General features: G+C 41.9%; 1 protein-coding gene and 1 non-coding gene across 2 annotated transcripts; one reads left to right on the top strand and one right to left on the bottom strand.

Moving 5' to 3' along the window:
• Positions 1 to 6533: 6533 nt before the first annotated feature.
• On the top strand, positions 6534 to 6637 carry LOC112768634 (small nucleolar RNA R71). Its single transcript, XR_003186039.1, has one exon. It is a non-coding gene; the product is annotated as a small nucleolar RNA R71 (small nucleolar RNA).
• An 8115-nt stretch (positions 6638 to 14752) lies between these two features.
• Positions 14753 to 15334, bottom strand: LOC112763627 (uncharacterized). The gene has a single exon (XM_025809251.1). The coding sequence runs from the start codon at positions 15332 to 15334 to the stop codon at positions 14753 to 14755; it is 582 nt and encodes a 193-aa protein (XP_025665036.1).
• Positions 15335 to 20600: the final 5266 nt, after the last annotated feature.

The raw sequence follows: 20600 nt of genomic DNA, 5'->3' as shown, positions 1-20600 counted from the left end.
TGTAAAATGCACAATGTATGCTTGAGTCAAGGCATAAGTGAATATTTACCCAAAACTAGCTTATTTCCTAAAGAAATGCATGAAACTAACCTAAAAACAGTAAAGAAAAGGTCAGTGAAACTGGCCAAGATGTCTTGGCATCACAACACCAAACTTAAAGCTTGCTTGTCCCTAAGCAAGTACTGGAACAAGAAAATGATGAATGGAATATCCAGAGGAATGAGTCATTCTTGTGGAAGTCATATTACTGATTTTATGGTGGTTTCATGCATAGCAACTTAGGTTCATTCCATTACTGGCTTTCAGACCTTTATCATGTCCCTAAACACTTACTTTGTTTATATCTCATGAGACTTTTATTCATTGATCCTTTTATTGTTATTTCAAGCGTTATTTGTGTTATTTAGGCTAAGTGCTCTGTAAGGGGGCAACTCTTTAAGATAAGCTTTCAGCCAACACTCCCGAACCAGTTGGTTCAAGGTGCTAGGTGTTGAAGCACCCCTAAGGACTTACTCCCTCAAGTCTCTCCCCCATACATACACACCACAGGCATATAGTTTATTTATTTTCTTTTCTTGAGACCTTGGTGTCCAGCACCTCTTTGGGTTACTAAATGCTCTGTAGTGAGGGTTACTCTTGATAGTGGATTTTCAGCTAATAATCCTGGGTTAGTTAACCCAAGTTACCAAGTGATAAAGCACCCCTAAGAGCTTATTCATCCAAGTAGATCCCTCACACAGGAGCACCACAGACACTTGCCTCAAGATTAAAACCATTGATGCCTAGCCTTATTGCTTACTCTTTTTCTTTTGTTTTTTTTTTTCACTTCCATTATTCTTTCCCTTTTCTCTTATTAGGATCTTGTCATATGCTCAGTCTCATGGGTATATCCAAAGTCAAGTATTCAGAATAGATAGTTGTCCTCCTAACCTTGTGGTTGAACCAACTTAGCTAACTTATGACTACCCCAAAGATTCATGAATGCACCTCCACATTAGGAACCCTACTCTGGTCTTTTAAGAACATAAACATTCTCTTCTTCATTTGATAAAAAGGGACAAGCTTACGAGTAAATAAGGGAATGATGCAGTGACATTTAAACCAGAAATCATGGACCTATTCAGAAGGAAAACTTAAAAGACAGAATTTTAAAAAGAAGTTCAACTGCAAGTAACTACAAATCAAAAGTGCAATTCGGAACTCCACCTTTCAACAATTCTAAGTACAATGGAATTAGGTAACAATACAACCTTCGGGTGATGATCTCTAGTCCCCCTCTCTCTTTGTCATCCTCCTAGTTTTTGCTGCCTCGCTTCTTTGGATGAAGGTGCACCATTTCCTTATAAGATTCCTACAAGGTCACTGGAAGTTGCTTGTTCCCAAAGCACTTGAGTCATAGTTAGCTTATATGTATGCTTGTGCCTCTTGAACTCAGTTTGGTGTGTGAACACCAAACTTAGTTCTTTGCCCAGTACACAACATTGCATATATGCAGAGACCCTCATATCTTGTTATCAACAAAGCAATGATCACCTATAGTCTAACTACACCTAAGTGGTTTCTCTTGGTTGGATGGAGCTAGCAATGTTCTTTTGGGAGTGGGGTGTAATTCTAACCAATGTCCTTTAGTGGAACACCAAACTTAGAATTACACCATCACTCTTGGATTATTCTGGTGTGAAACACAAAACTTAGCTCCTTTCAATACAGGGGAAACCACTTGTGACTTTTATTGAAATAAAGATGAAATTGAAACTACCTGAGGTCGGGTTGCCTCCCAACAGAGCGCTCTTTTATCGTCGCTAGCTCGACGAGTTCTTAATTATTTGAGATGGTACTTTACTCTGGGGTCTTCCCCCATGTTGCCCAGATAATGCTTGAGTCTTTGTCCATTCACTGTAAAAGTCCTCTTTGAACCTTCATCCGTGATTTCGATATGGCCATATGGTGATACTTTTGTAACCAAGAAAGGTCCGGACCACCTTGACTTGAGTTTTCCTGGGAACAGCCTTAATTTAGAATTGTAAAGGAGTACTTGCTGCCCTTTTTCGAAACTCCTGGGTGCCAAATGCATGTCATGTTTTCTCTTTGCCTTCTCTTTATACATCTTAGTGTTTTCATAGGCTTGTGACCTGAATTCCTCCATCTCTTGCAGTTGCAAGATTCTTTTTGCACCAGCAGCAATGCTGTCAAAATTTAGTATCTTGATAGCCCAAAGAGCTTTATGTTCCAGCTCCAGTGGTAAATGACAAGCTTTCCCATAGACTAATTGATATGGAGACATTCCAAGTGGGGTTTTGAATGCTGTTCTGTATGCCCACAGAGTATCATCCAACTTCTTCGACCAATCCTTTCTAGATGCGCCCACAGTCTTTTCCAGGATCCTCTTCAGCTCTCTGTTGGATATCTCAGTTTGCACACTTGTTTGAGGATGGTAAGGTGTGGCTACTTTGTGTTTTACCCCATATCGTAAGAGGAGAGCTTCTAGTGGTTTGTTACAAAAGTGGCTCCCTCCATTACTGATGAGGGCTCTTGGGACTCCAAACCGGCTAAAGATATTCTTCCTGAGGAAGTTCATGACTACCTTGTTATCATTAGTTGGGGTTGCAATAGCCTTTACCCACTTGGAAACATAATCTACTGCTACCAGGATGTAATTGTTTGCATATGAGGTTGGGAATGGTCCCATGAAATCAATTCCCCACACATCAAACAGTTCAAATTCCAAGATGAAATTTTGTGGCATGGCGTTTCTTTTGGGCAGGTTTCCAGATCTTTGGCATTCATTGCAGCTTTTTACTAGTTCTTTGGCATCCTTGAAAAGAGTGGGCCAAAAGAATCCGCTTTGTAACACCTTTGCTGCAGTTCTGTCCCCTTCAAAGTGCCCGCCATAGCATGAACCGTGGCAGTTCCACAGGACTTCTCTCCCTTTCTCTTCCGAGACACATCTTCTAAGAATTCCATCTGAACATTTCTTGAAGAGATATGGCTCGTCCCAGACAAAGTATTTTGCATCATTCATGAGCTTCCTCTTTTGATGTTTATTGATCCCTGGGGGTAATGCTCCAGTTGCCTTGAAATTTGCAATATCTGCGAACCATGGTGCTTTATGAACTGTCATCAACTGCTCATCAGGGAAGAGCTCGTTAACATTCGTATCATTTTCTCCACCTTGATCATGAGGGATTCTAGATAAGTGATCTGCCACCTTGTTTTCCACTCCCTTCTTGTCTCTGATTTCAATATCGAATTCCTGCAACAGTAAGATCCACCTTATTAGTCTTGGCTTCGATTCTTGCTTGGCAAACAAATATTTAAGTGCTGTGTGATCTGTAAAAACGATCACTTTAGCACCAATGAGGTATGATCTAAATTTGTCAAATGCAAAAACTATTGCTAGCAACTCCTTTTCAGTAATGGTATAATTTCTTTGAGTTTCATTAAGGACTTTGCTAGCATAGTATATCACACGAACTAGGTTATCTTTCCTTTGTCCTAACACTGCCCCAACTGCAAAATCAGATGCATCGCACATCAATTCAAATGGTAGGTTCCAATCAGGTGGAGAAATGATAGGAGCAGAGGATAACCTCATTTTCAAATGTGCAAATGCTAGCATGCAGGTTTCATCAAAGATGAATGGTGTATCAGATACGAGGAGATTGCTTAAGGGCTTGGCTATCTTTGAAAAATCTTTAATAAATCTTCTGTAAAAACCAGCATGCCCTAAAAAACTTCTAATTGCCTTGACATCACTGGGTGGAGGTAGTTTTTCAATAAGTTCTACTTTAGCTCTATCAACCTCAATGCCTTGGTGAGAGACTTTGTGACCAAGGACTATTCCCCCTGTCACCATGAAGTGGCATTTTTCCCAGTTCAAGACCAAGTTGGTCTCTTGGCACCTTTTCAATACCAAGGTGAGGTGATGTAGGCAACTAGGAAAAGAATCTCCGAATACCGAGAAATCATCCATAAAAACTTCAATGAATTTTTCTATCATATCTGAAAAGATAGAAAGCATGCAGCGTTGGAAAGTTGCAGGGGCATTACATAACCCAAATGGCATGCGCCTATAGGCAAACACTCCATACGGACAGGTAAATGAGGTTTTCTCTTGGTCTCTTGGATCAACCACTATTTGGTTGTAACCTGAATAACCGTCGAGAAAACAATAATAAGCGTGCCCTGCAAGTCTTTCCAACATCTGATCCATGAATGGAAGGGGAAAATAGTCCTTTCGTGTAGCCTCATTGAGCTTCCTGTAGTCTATGCACATCTGCCATCCTGTGACGGTCCTTGTAGGTATGAGCTCGTTCTTCTCATTGGTAACCACAGTGATCCCTCCCTTCTTTGGTACAACATGTATGGGGCTAACCCAAGGACTGTCCGAAATTGGGTATATGACTCCTCCTTGCCAAGGCTTCATAACCTCTTTCTATACCACTTCCTTCATGATTGGGTTCAGCCTTCTTTGGGATTGAATGGATGGCTTGGCGTCATCTTCCAACAGTATTTTATGCATGCATATGGCTGAACTGATTCCCTTCAAGTCAGCAAGGGTCCATCCAATGGCATCCTTATGCTCCCGCAGCACCTTGAGTAGCTCGTCTTCTTGATCTTGACTGAGGGATGAATTTATGATCACTGGGTAGTTTTCATTTTCTCCTAGATATGCAAATTTGAGAGTGGGTGGCAATGCTTTGAGTTCAAGTTTGGGTGCTTCTGATTTTTTGCTCCCTTCCTTTGGTGCATCTGGTATATGTGTTTCTGTTGTAGCTACCTCTTCACTTGATTCAGATTCTTCCTCCACCAATCTCTCGTTCTCTTCAGGTTCATCTTCTTCAAAATTCTCCTGCACTTCATCCTCAAGTGCATCTAACCTCATGCATTCCCCCAATTGTTCCGGTGGATAACTCATGGCCTTGAACACATTGAATGTCATCTTTTCATTGTGTAATCTAAGGGTGAGGTCACCTTTTTGAACATCAATGACAGCTCCAGCAGTGGCCAAGAATGGCCTTCCCAAAATGATGGAGGTTTTGGCGTCTTCCTGCATGTCCAGCACCACAAAATCTGCTGGGAATATGAAATCTCCTACTTTTACTAGCAAATCCTCCACTATCCCGTGAGGGAATTTGAACGATCGGTCTGCCAGTTGTAGAGCCATTTTTGTTGGTTTAGCCTCCTCAATTTTCATCTTTCTCATCATAGCTACTGACATCAAATTGATGCTGGCCCCTAAGTCACAAAGAGCCTTTTCTACTGTGATTTCTCCTATAATGCAAGGGATCTGAAAACTCCCAGGATCCTTCAGTTTCTGAGGTAGTTTATGCTGAATGATAGCACTGCACTCTTCAGTTAGTATCACAGTCTCATTGTTCTTCCAGCTTCTCTTCTTAGTCATTAGCTCCTTCAAAAACTTGGCATAAAGTGGCATTTGTTCTATGGCTTCAGCAAATGGTATGTTGATTTGTAGCTTCTTGAAGATTTCCAAAAATCTCAAGAACTGGTTGTCATCTTCCTTTTTCTTCAATAGCTGGGGGTATGGAGCTCTTGAGACGTTGAGTTGTGGCATCCCTTTTTCTTTCTGCGGACTTGGCGTGGGAGGTTGAACTCCATCTTGCTCTTTTCCCTTTTCATTTGAGCTTTCTTCTTGTGGTTTTTGGGGCAGTTCCTTCAGTTCCTTCCCACTCCTAAGTGTGATAGCTTGACACTCCTCCCTTTTGCTTGAATTGGCATCATAGCAAAGGTTGTGGTTAGGAAGCTGCTTAAATAGATAACTGATTTGTGTCTCCAGTTTCTTGATGGCAGCATTTTGATTCTGCATGTTTGACTGCACTTCCTCTCTGAATGCTTTACTATTTCGAATGTCTTTGCATACTCCTTCAATTAAGGTTTCGATCTTAGAGAGCTTGTCATCAATTGATGGGTGATTCGGAGCAGATGTGCTGTTTTGGTTTTGATGAGTATGTGGAGAAGTGTTGTTGTGGGGGTGTTGAGATGTCCTTTGGGTGAATTGTTGGTGAGCTACATTGTTGTTGGAGTTGTAACATCTCTGGTCTTGGTTTTGATCTTGCTCACTTCCCCACCCAAAGTTCGGGTGATTTCTCCATCCAGGGTTGTAAGTCTTGGAGTATGGATCATAGTTTTTCCTTGGTGAATTCCCAATGTAGTTGGCTTGCTCCTGACTCCCTTCTGCTTCTTGGTTTACTCCTTCTTGTGTTGTTGATGAAGTGGAGATTGCTGCTACTTGGTTCATCTCCATCTTCTTGGTGAGGTCAGCCAGCTGCTGGGTAATGAGCTTGTTTTGGGCCAACAGAGCGTCTACATTATTTAGCTCCATCACTCCTCTTGTGTTCCCTCTTTCGGAAGCATAGAAGTAGTCGTTTTCTGCTACTATTTCAATAACATCTACGGCTTCCTCAATGGTCTTCTTCTTGTTCAAGGACCCTCCAGATGAATGGTCTACTGCCTTCTTTGACTCATAAGAGAGCCCTTCATAGAAAATGTGCAGCTGGACCCATTCGTTGAACATGTCAGGTGGACACCTCCTTGTTAAGTCTTTGAACCTCTCACATGCTTCATACAGAGTCTCACCATCTTGTTGCCTGAAAGTTTTAACCTCAGCTCTTAGCCTATTGATTCGTTGAGGAGGGTAGAATCTTGCTAAGAATTTGTTCACCATATCCTCCCAAGTTGTCAAGCTCTCCCTTGGGAAGGATTCCAGCCACTTGGCTGCCTTGTCTCTGAGTGAGAAGGGAAATAAGAGCAATCTATAGGCGTCAGGATGAACACCATTAGATTTCACTGTGTCACATATTCTCAGGAAGGTGGTCAAATATTGGTTGGGATCTTCTTGAACACCTCCTCTAAACGAACAGTTGTTCTGAACAAGGGTGATGAGCTGTGGTTTAAGTTCAAAGTTGTTGGCATGGATTGTTGGATTTTGGATGCTACTTCCACAATTGCCTGGGTTTGGATTAATGTAAGAGCCCAAAACTCTTCTATCCTCCCCAGCATGATTTGCTCCACCTCCTCTGCCATGGTTGTGAGTCTCTTCTTCATGATGATTTTCCATGTTTTCTTCCATGTTTGGTTCAAAGTATTCCTCAAACTGTTCTTCCTTTTCTTCAGCACCAACTACTCGTTTTTCTTTTGCCTCCCTCCTTAGTCTAAGGAAGGTTCTCTCTGGTTCAGAATCAAAGGAAGTTGAAGCCCCGCTTCTTCTCCCTGTCATACAACCAACAAGTACAAGCAGAGAAAATAGGTGCAGACAGTATTTGTGTCAGAGTTATTGTTAGTTGTGGGTGATGCAATATATCAAACAGTTAGTGGGTTAGCAAGAAGAATTGAAAATAACAAAGAAAAACAAACGGGTAGAGGGAGAAGGGAAGAAGTTTAGCTAAAACAAAAAGTAAATCACTCTAACAGAAAAATGAAATTCACAAAATAAAATGCTCAATCTAGTGATCTTCCAATCTAATCATTGTTGATGCACAATCAATCCCCGGCAACGGCGCCATAAACTTGATGCGGGGAAAACTTGTCTCTCAACAAATCTTCCTTCGGCAAGTGTACCGAAGTTGTCGTCAAGTAAAAACTCACAATAGAGTGAGGTCGAATCCCACAGGGATTGATTGATCAAGCAACTTTAATTAGAAGAATGTTCTAGTTGAGCGAATCCAGAAATTGGGTTGAGAGTTGCAGAAAATAAAATGGCGGGAATGTAAATAATAGAAAAGTAAATGCTAGAATTAAAGGACTGGAAGTAAATGACTGAAAATAAATTGCAGAATTATAAATGGGAATGGGGGATTTGCTCATAAAAGTAAATCACAGAAATTAAAGAGAATGGGTAAGATTAGAGATGGGGAGTTCATTGGGCTTAGGAGATGTTGCAATTCTCCGGATCAAGTTCATTTTCATCTCTTCCTCAATCAATGCACTCATTGATCTCCTTGGCAATCTTAAGTGATTGAATTGCAATTCCTTGCAATTCAATCTCTCAAATCTTGATCAATAGCCAATTCCTTGGTCAATTGCTCATGAGAAGAGATGAAGTATGGTCACTGATTATACCACATGCATTTCCCAAACCAAGTATTGAGAGGGTTACAGTCACATACCCATCCAAACCCAATTTAGTCCAGCATGAGAAAGCATTTCTAGCTTGATCTCTTCATTCCTCTTCCAAGGTTCAAAAGAGATCCAAGTTTGAATAGCTTCTCTTCCAAGATAACTACTCAATTGGATGAAGATCGAAAGCTTTCAAGTAAAATCAAGAGGAAAGATAGAAGAAGAACAATGAAAATTAATATTGATCCATCAAATTACAACATAGCTCCCTAACCCAATGAAAGGGGTTTAGTTGTTCATAGCTCTTGAAAATGAAAACAAAGATAGAGAATACATCCTAAAACTAGAAATTGCAAAGAAAGTAAAATACAGAGAGTGGTTCTTCAGCCTCTAGAACTCCTTTATAATTCAAAGCTACTCCTATATATACTACTCTTCTCAGCTTCTAGTTCACTCTTTAAGTCTTGGGCCTTTGGATCTTGAGTTTGAAGCAGTTCCTTTCTTTATTTGGGCTTGGCTTTACTTGCAGAGAGAAAGTGCGGAGTGGGCAGAGACTTAAGCTCAGGGCGTAAGGAGTGTTAATCATTTAGTGAAAGTCCAAGTTCGGGAACGTTAGTAACACTTAACATTGTCACTAACGTTCCAATGCACCCCTTTTGCCTCACGTTAAAACCCACGTTAACTAGGTTAACGTGGCTTTTAACGTTGCCTTGTCAACCTTCGAGAACGTTAGTGACACTCAACATTGTCACTAACGTTCCAGTGTGCCCCTTCTTGCTTCACGTTAAAGCTCACGTTAACTAGGTTAACGTGGCTTCTAACGTCGCCTTTGCCATCCTTCGAGAACGTTAGTGACATTCAACATTGTCACTAACGTTCCAATGTGCCCCTAGGTCTCACGTTGGAGTCCACGTTAACTAGGTTAACGTGGCTTCTAACGTGGCCATCTTTTAGCCATCCCAACGTTAGTGACAATGTTGAGTGTCACTAACGTTGGCTCATCCTTCAGTTCTCATCGTTAGCTTCCACGTTAACCAAGTTAACGTGGAAGCTAACGTGACTCTTGGGGGTTGTGTGGTTGCTTCAACGTTAGTGACAATGTTGAGTGTCACTAACGTTGTCGACAACTCTTTATCCTTCACGTTAGTTCCCACGTTAACTAGTTAACGTGGTACTTTGCACCATAGGCCAACGTTAGTGACAATGTTGAGTGTCACTAACGTTGGCTTCTCTTCCCCCCCTTTAACGTTAGAGGCCACGTTAACTAGGTTAACGTGGCTTCTAACGTGGCCACTTATGAGTAATTGCCAACGTTAGTGACAATGTTGAGTGTCACTAACGTTGGCTCGACTTCTCTTCTCCACGTTAGAGTTCATGTTAACTTCGTTAACGTGACTCTCTAACGTGGGCATTGATGGCTTTTTTTGAGAGTGTTACTGGCAATCACTTTTCTCATTAATCTTGCAACCTACCTCCCCTTTTCTTGCTTCTTTTTGGTCCTGAAATTAAGCAACAAAGTGCATCAAAGCTCTAGTCCAAGTCATGAGTAATGCAACATAATATTTGTCACTAAACTTATGCAAAATCCTCATGAAATCATGTAAAATGCACAATGTATGCTTGAGTCAAGGCATAAGTGAATATTTACCCAAAACTAGCTTATTTCCTAAAGAAATTCATGAAACTAACCTAAAAACAGTAAAGAAAAGGTCAGTGAAACTGGCCAAGATGCCCTGGCATCAATGGCTGATTGGGTGGATTCTATGGTTCTTCTGTGTGTTTTGTTGGTTGACTCCGAGTTTTGTCAGCAGCTTAGGCAATTTCATAGGATTTGTAGTAATGGTAGTGATGAAAAGAATTATGAGCTTGTATCTCCCAATTCTAAAGAAAAGGTTTGTTTTTCTACCCAAATTGTTGGAGAACGCCCCTTTTTCTATGCATACGACTTCTTTTTTAGTCAAATGAGTATTACTCTTCCTTTTACCCCCTTTGAGACCAACCTTTTGTGGTCTTGTAATGTAGCTCCATCCCAGCTTCACCACAACTCCTGGGGTTTTATAAAAATCTTTCAGTTGCTGTGTCACGAACTAGGTATCCCTGCTTTGCAATCCCTCTTCGTTTATCTCTTTGTTTTGACAAAGCCTAGGGTGGTTAAGAAGAAGGCCGCCTGCGTTTCTTTCTGAGCTTCCCAGGGGAAGAAGGTTTTTTCCATGTTTGATGAATCTTTTCGCGACTTCAAGAATTACTTTTTCAGGGTCCGAGCTGTTGAAGGAGCTCGGCCCTTTTTTCTGGATGAGAATGATGAGCCTACCTTTCCTTTAAAATGGCAAAAGAATGTAGTGGTGTCTAAATATACGTGGGAGATGTTAGATGAGGCTGAGCAAGCCTTTGTGACTGTGTTGGAAGAAAACTGGGGGCAGCCTCCCCATCTTGATACAAAGAAATTCTTAGGAAATCCCTCTCTCCTCCGAGTTGAGCTGGGTAGTGGTCGATTTGCTTATTTTGTCGAGTTTATTTCTTTTTCTCTCAGTTTGTAACAATATTTGTGTTTTTTCCAGAGATGATGAGAAACAATGAATCTATGAAGGCCTTTAAAAAGGCGAGGAAAGCTACTGCAGCTCAGAACATCTCGGCCAAGATGGCCGGGGAGGGGTCCTCTCAGGTTCAGTCGAAGCCATCCATACCGAGCTCTCCTGGACCGAGGAGGATGATCCCTACTCCTCGGGTTCGTTTGGTTGATCCTCCACAGGCTTCTGTCGCTACCTCTGGCGCTCCTCCACCGAAAAAGCAAAAAACAGCTGAGCCCTTTAACCTTGATGCCCCTGACTTTGATGCTGTCGAGTTTGTGGACCAGCAAATCGGTCCTTATGGTACCATTCCTACTGATGATGTTTATCTTCTTCGCCATCTAGATTTTATTACTCGAAGCAGCATCAAGATGGCACACATGGGGGCGACCTTATATCGAACTGCCCAAGATCTTTTCCTTCACGCTACAAAGGCCTTTATGGAGGAGGCCAAGTTGGAGTTTGATCAGATGAAGGGTTTGAAGGAGGAGCTCGAGGTGAAGGTGGCCAAGTTAGAAAAAGAGTTGGAGGGTGAGAAGGTGAGTTTCATTGCCCTGGCGGCTTCTGTGAGATTGGCTGAAGACACGGCGTTGAAGCACAAGGAGAGCTATGTCACGACCTATAGGAAAATGATGCATCTCAGGGAGGATTTAGAGTCTGCTCGAGCTGATTATACCTAGCTCCAGGGTCACCTGGTAGGCAGCATAAATGCTGCTTATGAGAACCTGAAGGAGCAGGTTCGGGTTCTTGCACCCGAGCTTGACCTTACTCTCTTCAGCTTGGACAATGTTGTAAAGGACGGCAAGATTGTCCCTGACGACCCTGATGATGATGATGTTGAACCTCCTTCTGTGCCTGCCGCCAAAGTCTCTGTTGTGCCGAGTTCTTCAGCTCCTTCAACTGAGGTTGGTCATCCCGAGTCAGAACCTGATTGTCAAATCTTGAACCGGGATGATGGGACCGTGGATGCGGTGCCTCTTTAGACGACTCGTCCTCCTTCACCCCGTGTTGATGCTGCTGAGAAGCCTTTGGATCCTCAATAATTTTTCTGGATGTTTGTGTAGATAGCCCGTCTTGTGGGCTTTTGAACTTTATATTTTGTAAATGGTGGTTCTGACTTTTGCTACTTTCTTAGTTTCTTGTTTAGCAACTTTATTTCGAAAAACAAAGTAGTTTCCAAGCTCTTGGGGCTGATTTTGGTAGCCTCTTGAGTTTGTTATTATTATAACTTGTGTTCTTCATAACATGTCTGTCTGCATCTGTCTTGGTACCTTTTTAGGTTTTTTGGGAGTGTTCGAGTCTTGTTGACCTCTTTGGATTGCCTTTGTATTTCATACTTGTGGCTTGATTCCTTTGAGGTTGTGGATGTTTGGATCCAACTTGTATGTCGGCTTCCTCACTTTGGCCTGAAGTTATTTCTAGTAATCCTTTTGTTTGGACCTTTGTGAGGTCTCTGTTAGGAATTACTTTTTAAGGTTTTTGGGAGGCCGACTTCGTCATGTTAGTCTTTTCTAAGTTATTTCTAGTAATCCTCTTTCTTGGACCTTTGTCAGGTCTCTTTTAGGGATTACTTTTATAACTTGTTCGTGGGAGACCAATTTCATCATGTCGGTCTCTTCTAAGTTATTTCTAGTAATCCTCTTTTTTGGACCTTGTTCAAGTCTCTTTCAGGGATTACTTTTATAACTTTATGTTTTGGGCCAACTTCATCAGGCCGGGCCCTTCTAAGTTATTTTAGTAATCCTCTTTTTTGGACCTTGTTCAGGTCTCTTTCAGGGATTACTTTTATAACTTTATGTTCTGGGCTGACTTCATCAGGTCGGGCCCTTCTAAGTTATTTTAGTAATCCTCTTTTTTGGACCTTGTTCAGGTCTCTTTCAAGGATTACTTTTATAAATTTATGTTCTGGGCCGACTTCATCAGGTCGGGCCCTTCTAAGTTATTTTAGTAATCTTCTTTTATAGGGCTGGCCAGGCCTTTTTCCAGGGATTTACTTTTTATAACTTTGGTTATTGTGACTGGTCCGACTTCTTTACGTCGGCCAGTCTTTAAGTTATTTTTTAGTAATTCATTTTATTAAGACCTCGTCAGGTCCTTTCTATGGATCACTTTCGATAACTTCTTGTATTATTCTGTTTTCATCTTTGCCGATTTTGTAGAAATTGGGTTTAATCCTCGTTTGGTCGACCTTTTGACGAATTTGGTTTTCATTTTTGTTGGTCTTTACCGTGATCGTGCATTGAATTTGATTTTCACTTTCTGCCGATCTGTAGCTTTATAATCGGGCGATGAACGTTTCAGATTAATGCATCTTGAGAATTTGTAGAAGATTTAAACAATTTTTATTTAAAAAGAAAATGCAGATATATACATGTGGGAGTTTTAGGAAAAAGAGTGCGCCTTATCCTAAGATCCTTTATCACCCCCTAGCTATAGTACCTTCTTAGGTTGCAGGTGTGCCATGACCTAGGAAGCTCTCGCCCTTCGAGTTCAGACAGTCTGTAGTAGCCCTTTCCAAGTACTTCTATGACTCGGTAGGGTCCTTTCCAGTTTGCTGCTAGCTTTCCTTCTTCAGGTCGAGTTGTTCCGATATCATTTCGGATTAGGATGAGGTCGTTCTCGGCAAAACTTCTCGACACTACCTTTTGATTGTATCTCGAAGCCATTCGACGTTTCAATGCCTCTTTCCTGATTCGAGCTCTTTCTTGGATTTCTGGAAGTAGGTCGAGTTCTTCCCTTTGAAGTTGGGAGTTGGCTTCTTCATTATAGTGGATCACTCTGGGCGACCCTTCTTCAATCTCCACTAGGATCATTGCCTCCATTCCATAAGCTAATCGGAAGGGTGATTCCTTTGTGGTGGAATGTGGCATTGTTCGGTATGCCCATAGGACTTGTGGGAGCTTTTCAGCCCAGACTCCCTTTGCGTCCTGTAATCTTCGTTTTAGCCCGGCCAATATGACTTTGTTGGCATCTTCGGCTTCTCCATTGGCTTGGGGATGTTCTACGGAAGTGAATTGGTGTTTTATGTTCAAGTCGGCCACTAACTTTCTGAAGCCTGTATCTGTGAATTGGGTGCCATTATCTGTGGTGATGGAGTATGGAACCCCGAACCTTGTGACAATGTTTCTATATAGGAATTTTCGACTTCTTTGAGCAGTGGCGTTAGCTAGAGGTTCTACCTCGATCTATTTTGTGAAGTAGTCTACCCCTACTATGAGGAATTTGACTTGTCCTGATCCCCGATGGAAAGGCCCGAGAAGGTCGAGTCCCCATTTTGCGAATGGCCAGGGCGAGGTTACGCTGATGAGCTCCTCTGGTGGGGCGATGTGAAAGTTGGCATGTTTCTAACATGGTGGGCATGTCTTTACGAATTCTGTGGCTTCCTTTTGTAGATTGAAACTGTAGGTTGATCTCGGACGAGATCTTCTGTACTGGTCGGAGATGACATGTCCGGCTGGTGGGTGGCGGCCGGAGCTGTCGTGTCCGACTTGTTGGACTGGCTGCACTACTGATCCTTCGTCACCGAAGGGTGGTGGTACTTGCAAGGGACTCCGATGCTTAAGTTAGCAAGGGTATTAAGCAGGTTTTTAGTAGAATCAGATTTTGAGTTATACCTGGGTGCTCCAGTGTATTTATAATAGTAGAGGATGACCTTTTTGGGGATAAGATAGTTATCTTATCTTATCTTATCTTTGAGTGAAGTCATCTTATCTCCAAGGGAACCGCCCTTATCTCTATAGGCTTGGGCTACCTTTGGTTTTGGGTCGTGTTCCTCTATCTGGACCCTTTTATTGGGCTTTCCAGGCAATTTGGCCGAGCTCTTTGAGAAGAGGTCAGATAGTACGACCTGAAGAGATCGGTTGCTTTGTTTAAACATCCCGGGTCGGACAGCTCGACCCAGGGTATGAACACAAACCAATTGTCAAATTTTGCTTCTGTCTTCGCATAAGCGGCATTTACCAGCCACCTCCTCGCATCCTGCCCCTTGAAAGTAAGGGCAAAATGTGCAGCAGTATTACGAATACAGAATGACCAGTAAGCATGGGGAGGTCGCCAACCACTATCTGGGGCCTCCAATGTAGCCTTGATGCCATTGTGTCTATCAGATATCACGAGAATACCTTGCTGTGAAGTAACATGTCTTCTAAGATTGGATAGAAAGTATAACCAAGACTCTGCATTTCCCCCTCCACGAGTGTAAATGCAACAGGCAAAATATTCGAGTTCTCATCCTGAGCAATCGCCAACAACAACGTCCCTCCATACTTGCCATACAGGTGTGTTCCATCGATACTGACGAGCGACTTACAGTGTCGGAATGCCTTAATACATGGAGGGAATGTCCAAAACATGCGATGAAAGTAGACTCTATCTTCATCAACCTGATCACCCACTCTAACCAGGGAGGTCTTTATCAGAGCAATGGAACCCTCCATGGTGGATGTCACCCCAAGGATCCAGCAGGACAGATCTGCATATGACTCCTCCCAGTCGCCATAGATCTGTGCTACTGCCTTCTGCTTCACCAACCACACCTTCCGATAACTAGGCCTGAAACTATATGTCGCCTCCGTTGCCTCTTGCAACACCTTAATCGACACCGACGCATCAGCTCTAACCAATGGAAAGATCCTTGCACATATGACATGATAATCAAGCTGCTTGTGGTTGCTTGATATCGACCTGGCCATACACGTGTGTGGTCCGTTGTACCTCCTAATTTCCCATGTGCTCTTCCTTTTTTCGCATGACTATACGAATCAACCACGTGCACCCATTACCAAACTCCTTGCATCTCCCTTGGTATTTCAGATTGTCTGACTCCATAACTCTGTACTCAACTCCACGCCGAATGCTATAATCTTTTACACTCAGAATGGCTTCCTCCTTACTCTGGAACGATTGGCCAATCTAAAATTCAGTCAAAGGTGACCCATCATGCATATCCTGCCCATCGAATATTGCCTCTACATTCTGGTGTTGGCTGATGGCTTCCAAGTTCAAAGACGACAGGTGGGGAGGGTACTCTTGTGTTCCAAAACCGGAACCTCCATGGGCTATTCCTGTACCTCTTGGAATATCATCATCACTATTCCCACCAATATCGACCGGCTCCTCATCCGAATCATCGTGACGCAGTGCATTCTCAACTCGATCCGGTCCGGCCTTAAATTCAAAATCAGGCACAATAGGAGGCACACTTGCATGAACAGCCCCAGCACATTCGAGCTCAGGAATCAGAACTGTCGCTGCTAACACAGGCATCGATGTCGAGGCACCACCGACTGTGGTCGACTGAGGATTCGGTGCCGATGCCCCAGAGCTCTCCACACCATCTTCCAACTTCGCAAACAGCTCAGGTATCCTCACCTCCGGAAAACTACACTTGCAATGAAACAAGACCTGCAGGTCTTCATCCGACCCTATTACAAAGGTCTCATATCTCACACCAGTTGACACAACGGCAATGAGACTCTTGTAAAACAACTTTTTTACCCATTTCGTCCCGCACGTACCGAGCTTCCGTAATATGCTGAGCTTAATCTCTGGCAACGTACTCGAAGATCGGATAAAAATACTAAGCGGTTCTCTATCTGTAAATTTTACACCATGCCTTTTGCTCTTTTAAATTTTTCCAGAGCAGTGGACCAGAGCCACAAAACTATCCTCCACCTCCATTTGTGAATAACACTCTACCTCTCCACATTTGGCCCCTCCATGGTTTATATAGGCAGTCCCGTTCAGACATACTAAACATAAACTGCTATAGGCTCCAGCAGTTTATGCACGAAAACCAACACACATAAACCACTACTGGCAGTAGCGGTTTATGACCAAGCCAGTTCAAACAGAAACTGTGGCAGGTACTAGCGGTTTCTGTGCATCCAAGTTTGCTCCTAATCCGCGGCAGGTACTAGTGGTTTCTGTTCACTTGTAAACCGCTACTGGCAGTAGCGGTTTATATAGATACATGAAACAATATATTTATGTCTTCATTTTAGAAACAATGTATTTACGTAATTTTGAGGGTGAAACAATGTATTTAAGTAAATTGCCCTAAAAAATGTATAGAAGAGTAAAAACAAATATTGATTCAAAAGAAGGCAAAAATAATAAAAGGACAAGAAAGATAAAAATTAAAACTTGTTTTTTGTTTTTTATTTTTTTAATATATATATATATATATATATATATATATATATTATTTATTTATTTATTTATTTATTTTTTTGGAGGGTATATATATATAAGAAAGGGGGGTTCGCGGATGGGAAGGGTTGGGGTCACGGTTTTATATATATTTATTAGGGGGTGGGGGATGTTGGTTTGGAGAGGGGAAGTATATATAGATATAAGGAATGAGAGAGGGGTTACATGTGGGGGTGAATGGTATGGAAGGGGGTTCTTTAATCAAAGGTTATTTTGGGAGAGAATATATGGGGAAGGAAAAAAGTATGGATGGGATTGGGGGAATCAAATATTTGGTGAAGGGGGGCCGAATCAATGAGATTTGGTTCAGGAGATGTATGATGCTAATGTTGAATGGGGACAAAAGGAGAAAGTTGGTGTCTAACTTTGTAAATATGGAGTTAGGCGCCATATGCCCCGTAATGAAATGCTTTATTGGCGCCTAACTTGGTGTAGCCCAAGTTAGGCGCTACCTACTCCATTTTTTTTATTATTAAGGGTTGATGCCTAACTTTAGAATGATCAAGTTAGGCGTCACTCTATCAGTATCAAATGGCCAAAAGAAGCTTTATTGGTGGCGCCTAACTCCATGGAGTCAAGTTAGGCGCCACCCACCTAGTGACAACTTCAATTTGTACACACAAATGGCGTCTAACTTCAGAAAATTAAGTTAGGCGCCACTTAATCCGAATCTAACTCCTTTAGAGTGTCTGAAATTCTATATGATTTTACCTGTTTCGTTTTTAAACATTCTGCATGATCAAAATACACATAAAATAAAAGGAAAAATTGTAGAAACTCATATAAAACTAAATAAAACTAAAGCATAAATCAAAATTAAGGATACGAAACATCGGGTTGCCTCCCGACAAGCGCTTCTTTACTGTCACTAACTTGACGGTCAGCTCCACTAGGGAGGAGCGTGATCATAGGGGATTAGCTCTTCACCCCCTCACTGTGAACTTCTTTCCTGTGCTCTCATGGATCAAATCTACATGCTCAAGAGACAGGATCCTATTCACTGTATGAGACAGGATTGGGCTCGTAGTAAATACCACCTTCATTCCTGGAGAGAAGTCTTCAGTGGGAATCTTTTTGTTTCTCCATCCTCAGGGTACTTTCTTCTTTTTGGGAACCTCCTCCTTGGTGGATGATGCATTTTCGACACCAAACTTAGATTTGATGTCAGGAGGAATTTTGTTGATTGTCACCAAAGGAGGTTTGAGCTGCAGATTTTATGGTGCATCATCAGGGGGTGCTTGAAGGTTTGGATCAATAAGCTCAGTCTATATACACCTCTCCTCTTCAGCTGTTGAATGCATATCTTTGAAGACATGAAAGATCAGTTGCTCATCATGCACTCTAAGCACTCATTCACCTTCTTACACATCAATCAAAGCTCTCCCAGTGGCTAGGAATGGTCTTCCTAGGATTATAGAGGCATTTTCATCCTCCACCATGTCAAGAATCACAAAATATGCTGGGAGAAAGAACTTACCCATCTTGACCAAAATGTTCTCCACTATTCCATGTGCATGCTTCAAAGATTTGTCTGCCATTTGTAATGCTATCCTTGTTGGTTGTTCCTCTTTAATTTGTAACTTCTTCATCACAGACAAGGGCATTAAATTAATGCTTGCTCCCAGATCACACAAGGCTTTCTTAAAGGTGGTGCTTCCAATAGTACATGAAATTCGAAAGCTCCCTAGATCTGGCATCTTTCTTGGCAAGTTATTCTGAAATATGGCACTATCTCCCTTTAAAGGCTTCTTCTTTGACAACAACTCCTTCAAGAATTTAACATAGAGAGGCATTTGCTCCAAAACCTCAGCAAAAGGAATATTAATTTGTAACTTTCTGAAAACTTTCAAGAAATTTGAAAACTGCTTGTCCTTGGTCTCCTTTTGAAGTCTCTGAGGATATGGCATCTTAGGCTTGTATTCAGAAGCTTTAGGTAATGTTGGATGCGTGTCAAGAGTGATTGGAAAAGGATTGTCTGCACGCCTAGGTGGGGCGTGTTCAACCTCCTCCTTTTTCTCCTCTAGAACTTCTTTTTCAACTGACTCCTTAGTAACTTGTGCTTCCATACTTGCTACTTGTCCACTTATCAAGGTGATAGCCTTGCACTCTTCCCTTAGATTTGGAATTGTGTTACTAGGAAGGCTATTAGTGATCCTCTGATCAATTTCAACAACTTTTGGGCTATTTGACCCATATGAACTTCCAAGTTCTTGAGTGTTGAGTAAGCATATTGATCTGTTGAGTCATAACCTTGTTCTGAGCAAGAATAGCATCGAAGGTATCCACTTCCAAAACTCCTTTCTTCTGAGGAGCCCCAGAGTTCATAAGATTCCTATCAGAGGAGTAAAGATATTGGTTGTTAGCAACCAACTCAATAAGCTTAGCAGTCTTTTCAGGCGTTTTCTTCATGTACAATGAACCACCTGAAGAGTTGTCTAAACACATTTTGGTCATTTCACAAAGGCCATCATAAAAGATCTCCAGCTTGGTCTATTCAAAAAACATGTCAGGAGGGCATTTCCTGGTTATTAGCTTGTACCTCTCCCAGGCTTCATAGAGGGTCTCATCATCTCTCTGCCTGAAGGTCTGGACATCCACCCTTAGCTTAGTCAGCTTCTGTGGTGGGAAGAATTTGGACAAAAGTCCATTGACTACCTTATTCCAAGTGTTCAGGCTCTTTGATGAGCAGATATTTTATATGCTTTTTGGCATTATTTTCATGGCGTTTTAGTAATGTTTTGTTGAGTTTTAATATGTTTTAGTAGGTTTTAGTGAAAAAATCACTTTTTAGATGCCATTTTGAGTCTTTGTGCTTTTTCTATGATTTTAGGTGATTTTTGGGTAATTCTGGCAAGTTTTGGAAAAGTCTAATTCAGAGACAGAGAAAGGACTGCAGATGTTGTCAAATTCTGACCTCCATGCATTCAAACAAGCATTTCTGGAGCTACAGAGGTTCAAATGATGCTATCTTAACGGCGTTAGCTTTCCAGCAATATATAATAGTCTATACTTATCGTTGGAAATTATGGCCCAAAACGGGCGTTGAACGCCCAAAACACCCCCTTTCTGGCGTTCAATGCCCTAAAGGGAGCAAGCTGGTATTTGGACGCCCACAAGGGATCAAACTCAGCGTCCAATGCCCCAAGAGGAGCACTAGGACGTGGATTCACAAAAAGTTCGGCCCAAACACTCACCAAGTGGGCCCGGAAGTGGATTTTTGCACCCTTTAGGTTAGTTTATCACATTTTTGTAATTTTTAATTAATAGTAACATCTTTTAGGTCTAGTTTTTTTATGATAAATAAGAAACTTCCTTCCTCCTGAGGATCATGCCTCCCAAGAGGGGAGAAGCACATACACATTACTACTATTATTTTCTGTAAGCTATGAGCAACTAAACCTCCTAAATTAGGGTTAGGAGTTTTGCTGATTCTCATGGATTAATAATATTACTGTTTCTATTTCAATATGTCTAATTCTATTCTCTTATGCATTCTCATTCTTCAATCTCAATGAATTGGGGGTGAACCGTGATATTCATCCTTGTTCTACATGGGTTCCGTGCGAGTCCTGACCCGGATAGCATTGAATTAAAGCTAGAGAATGCATTGCGGATTCCAAGAGAGTACCTGGGCAACTTTGGATACGTGACATGAAATCCCATTGACCGTGGCTTACTGAGGTCTGTGTGGCGCTAAGGCTAGAGTCAGAGAAGCAGCACTCTCTGATCCGGAAGAACCGACCTTGT

The sequence above is a fragment of the Arachis hypogaea genome, chromosome 17, assembly GCF_003086295.3.
Source record: "Arachis hypogaea cultivar Tifrunner chromosome 17, arahy.Tifrunner.gnm2.J5K5, whole genome shotgun sequence".
Classification (NCBI taxonomy): Eukaryota; Viridiplantae; Streptophyta; class Magnoliopsida; order Fabales; family Fabaceae; genus Arachis; species Arachis hypogaea.
Note: the sequence above shows the minus strand (reverse complement) of the source record. Positions and strands in the feature narration are given on the sequence as shown.

Excerpts from the sequence above, each read along its gene's own strand:
- LOC112763627 (XM_025809251.1), bottom strand. The coding sequence starts at position 15,334 with ATGGCCAGGTCGATATCAAGCAACCACAAGCAGCTTGATTATCATGTC.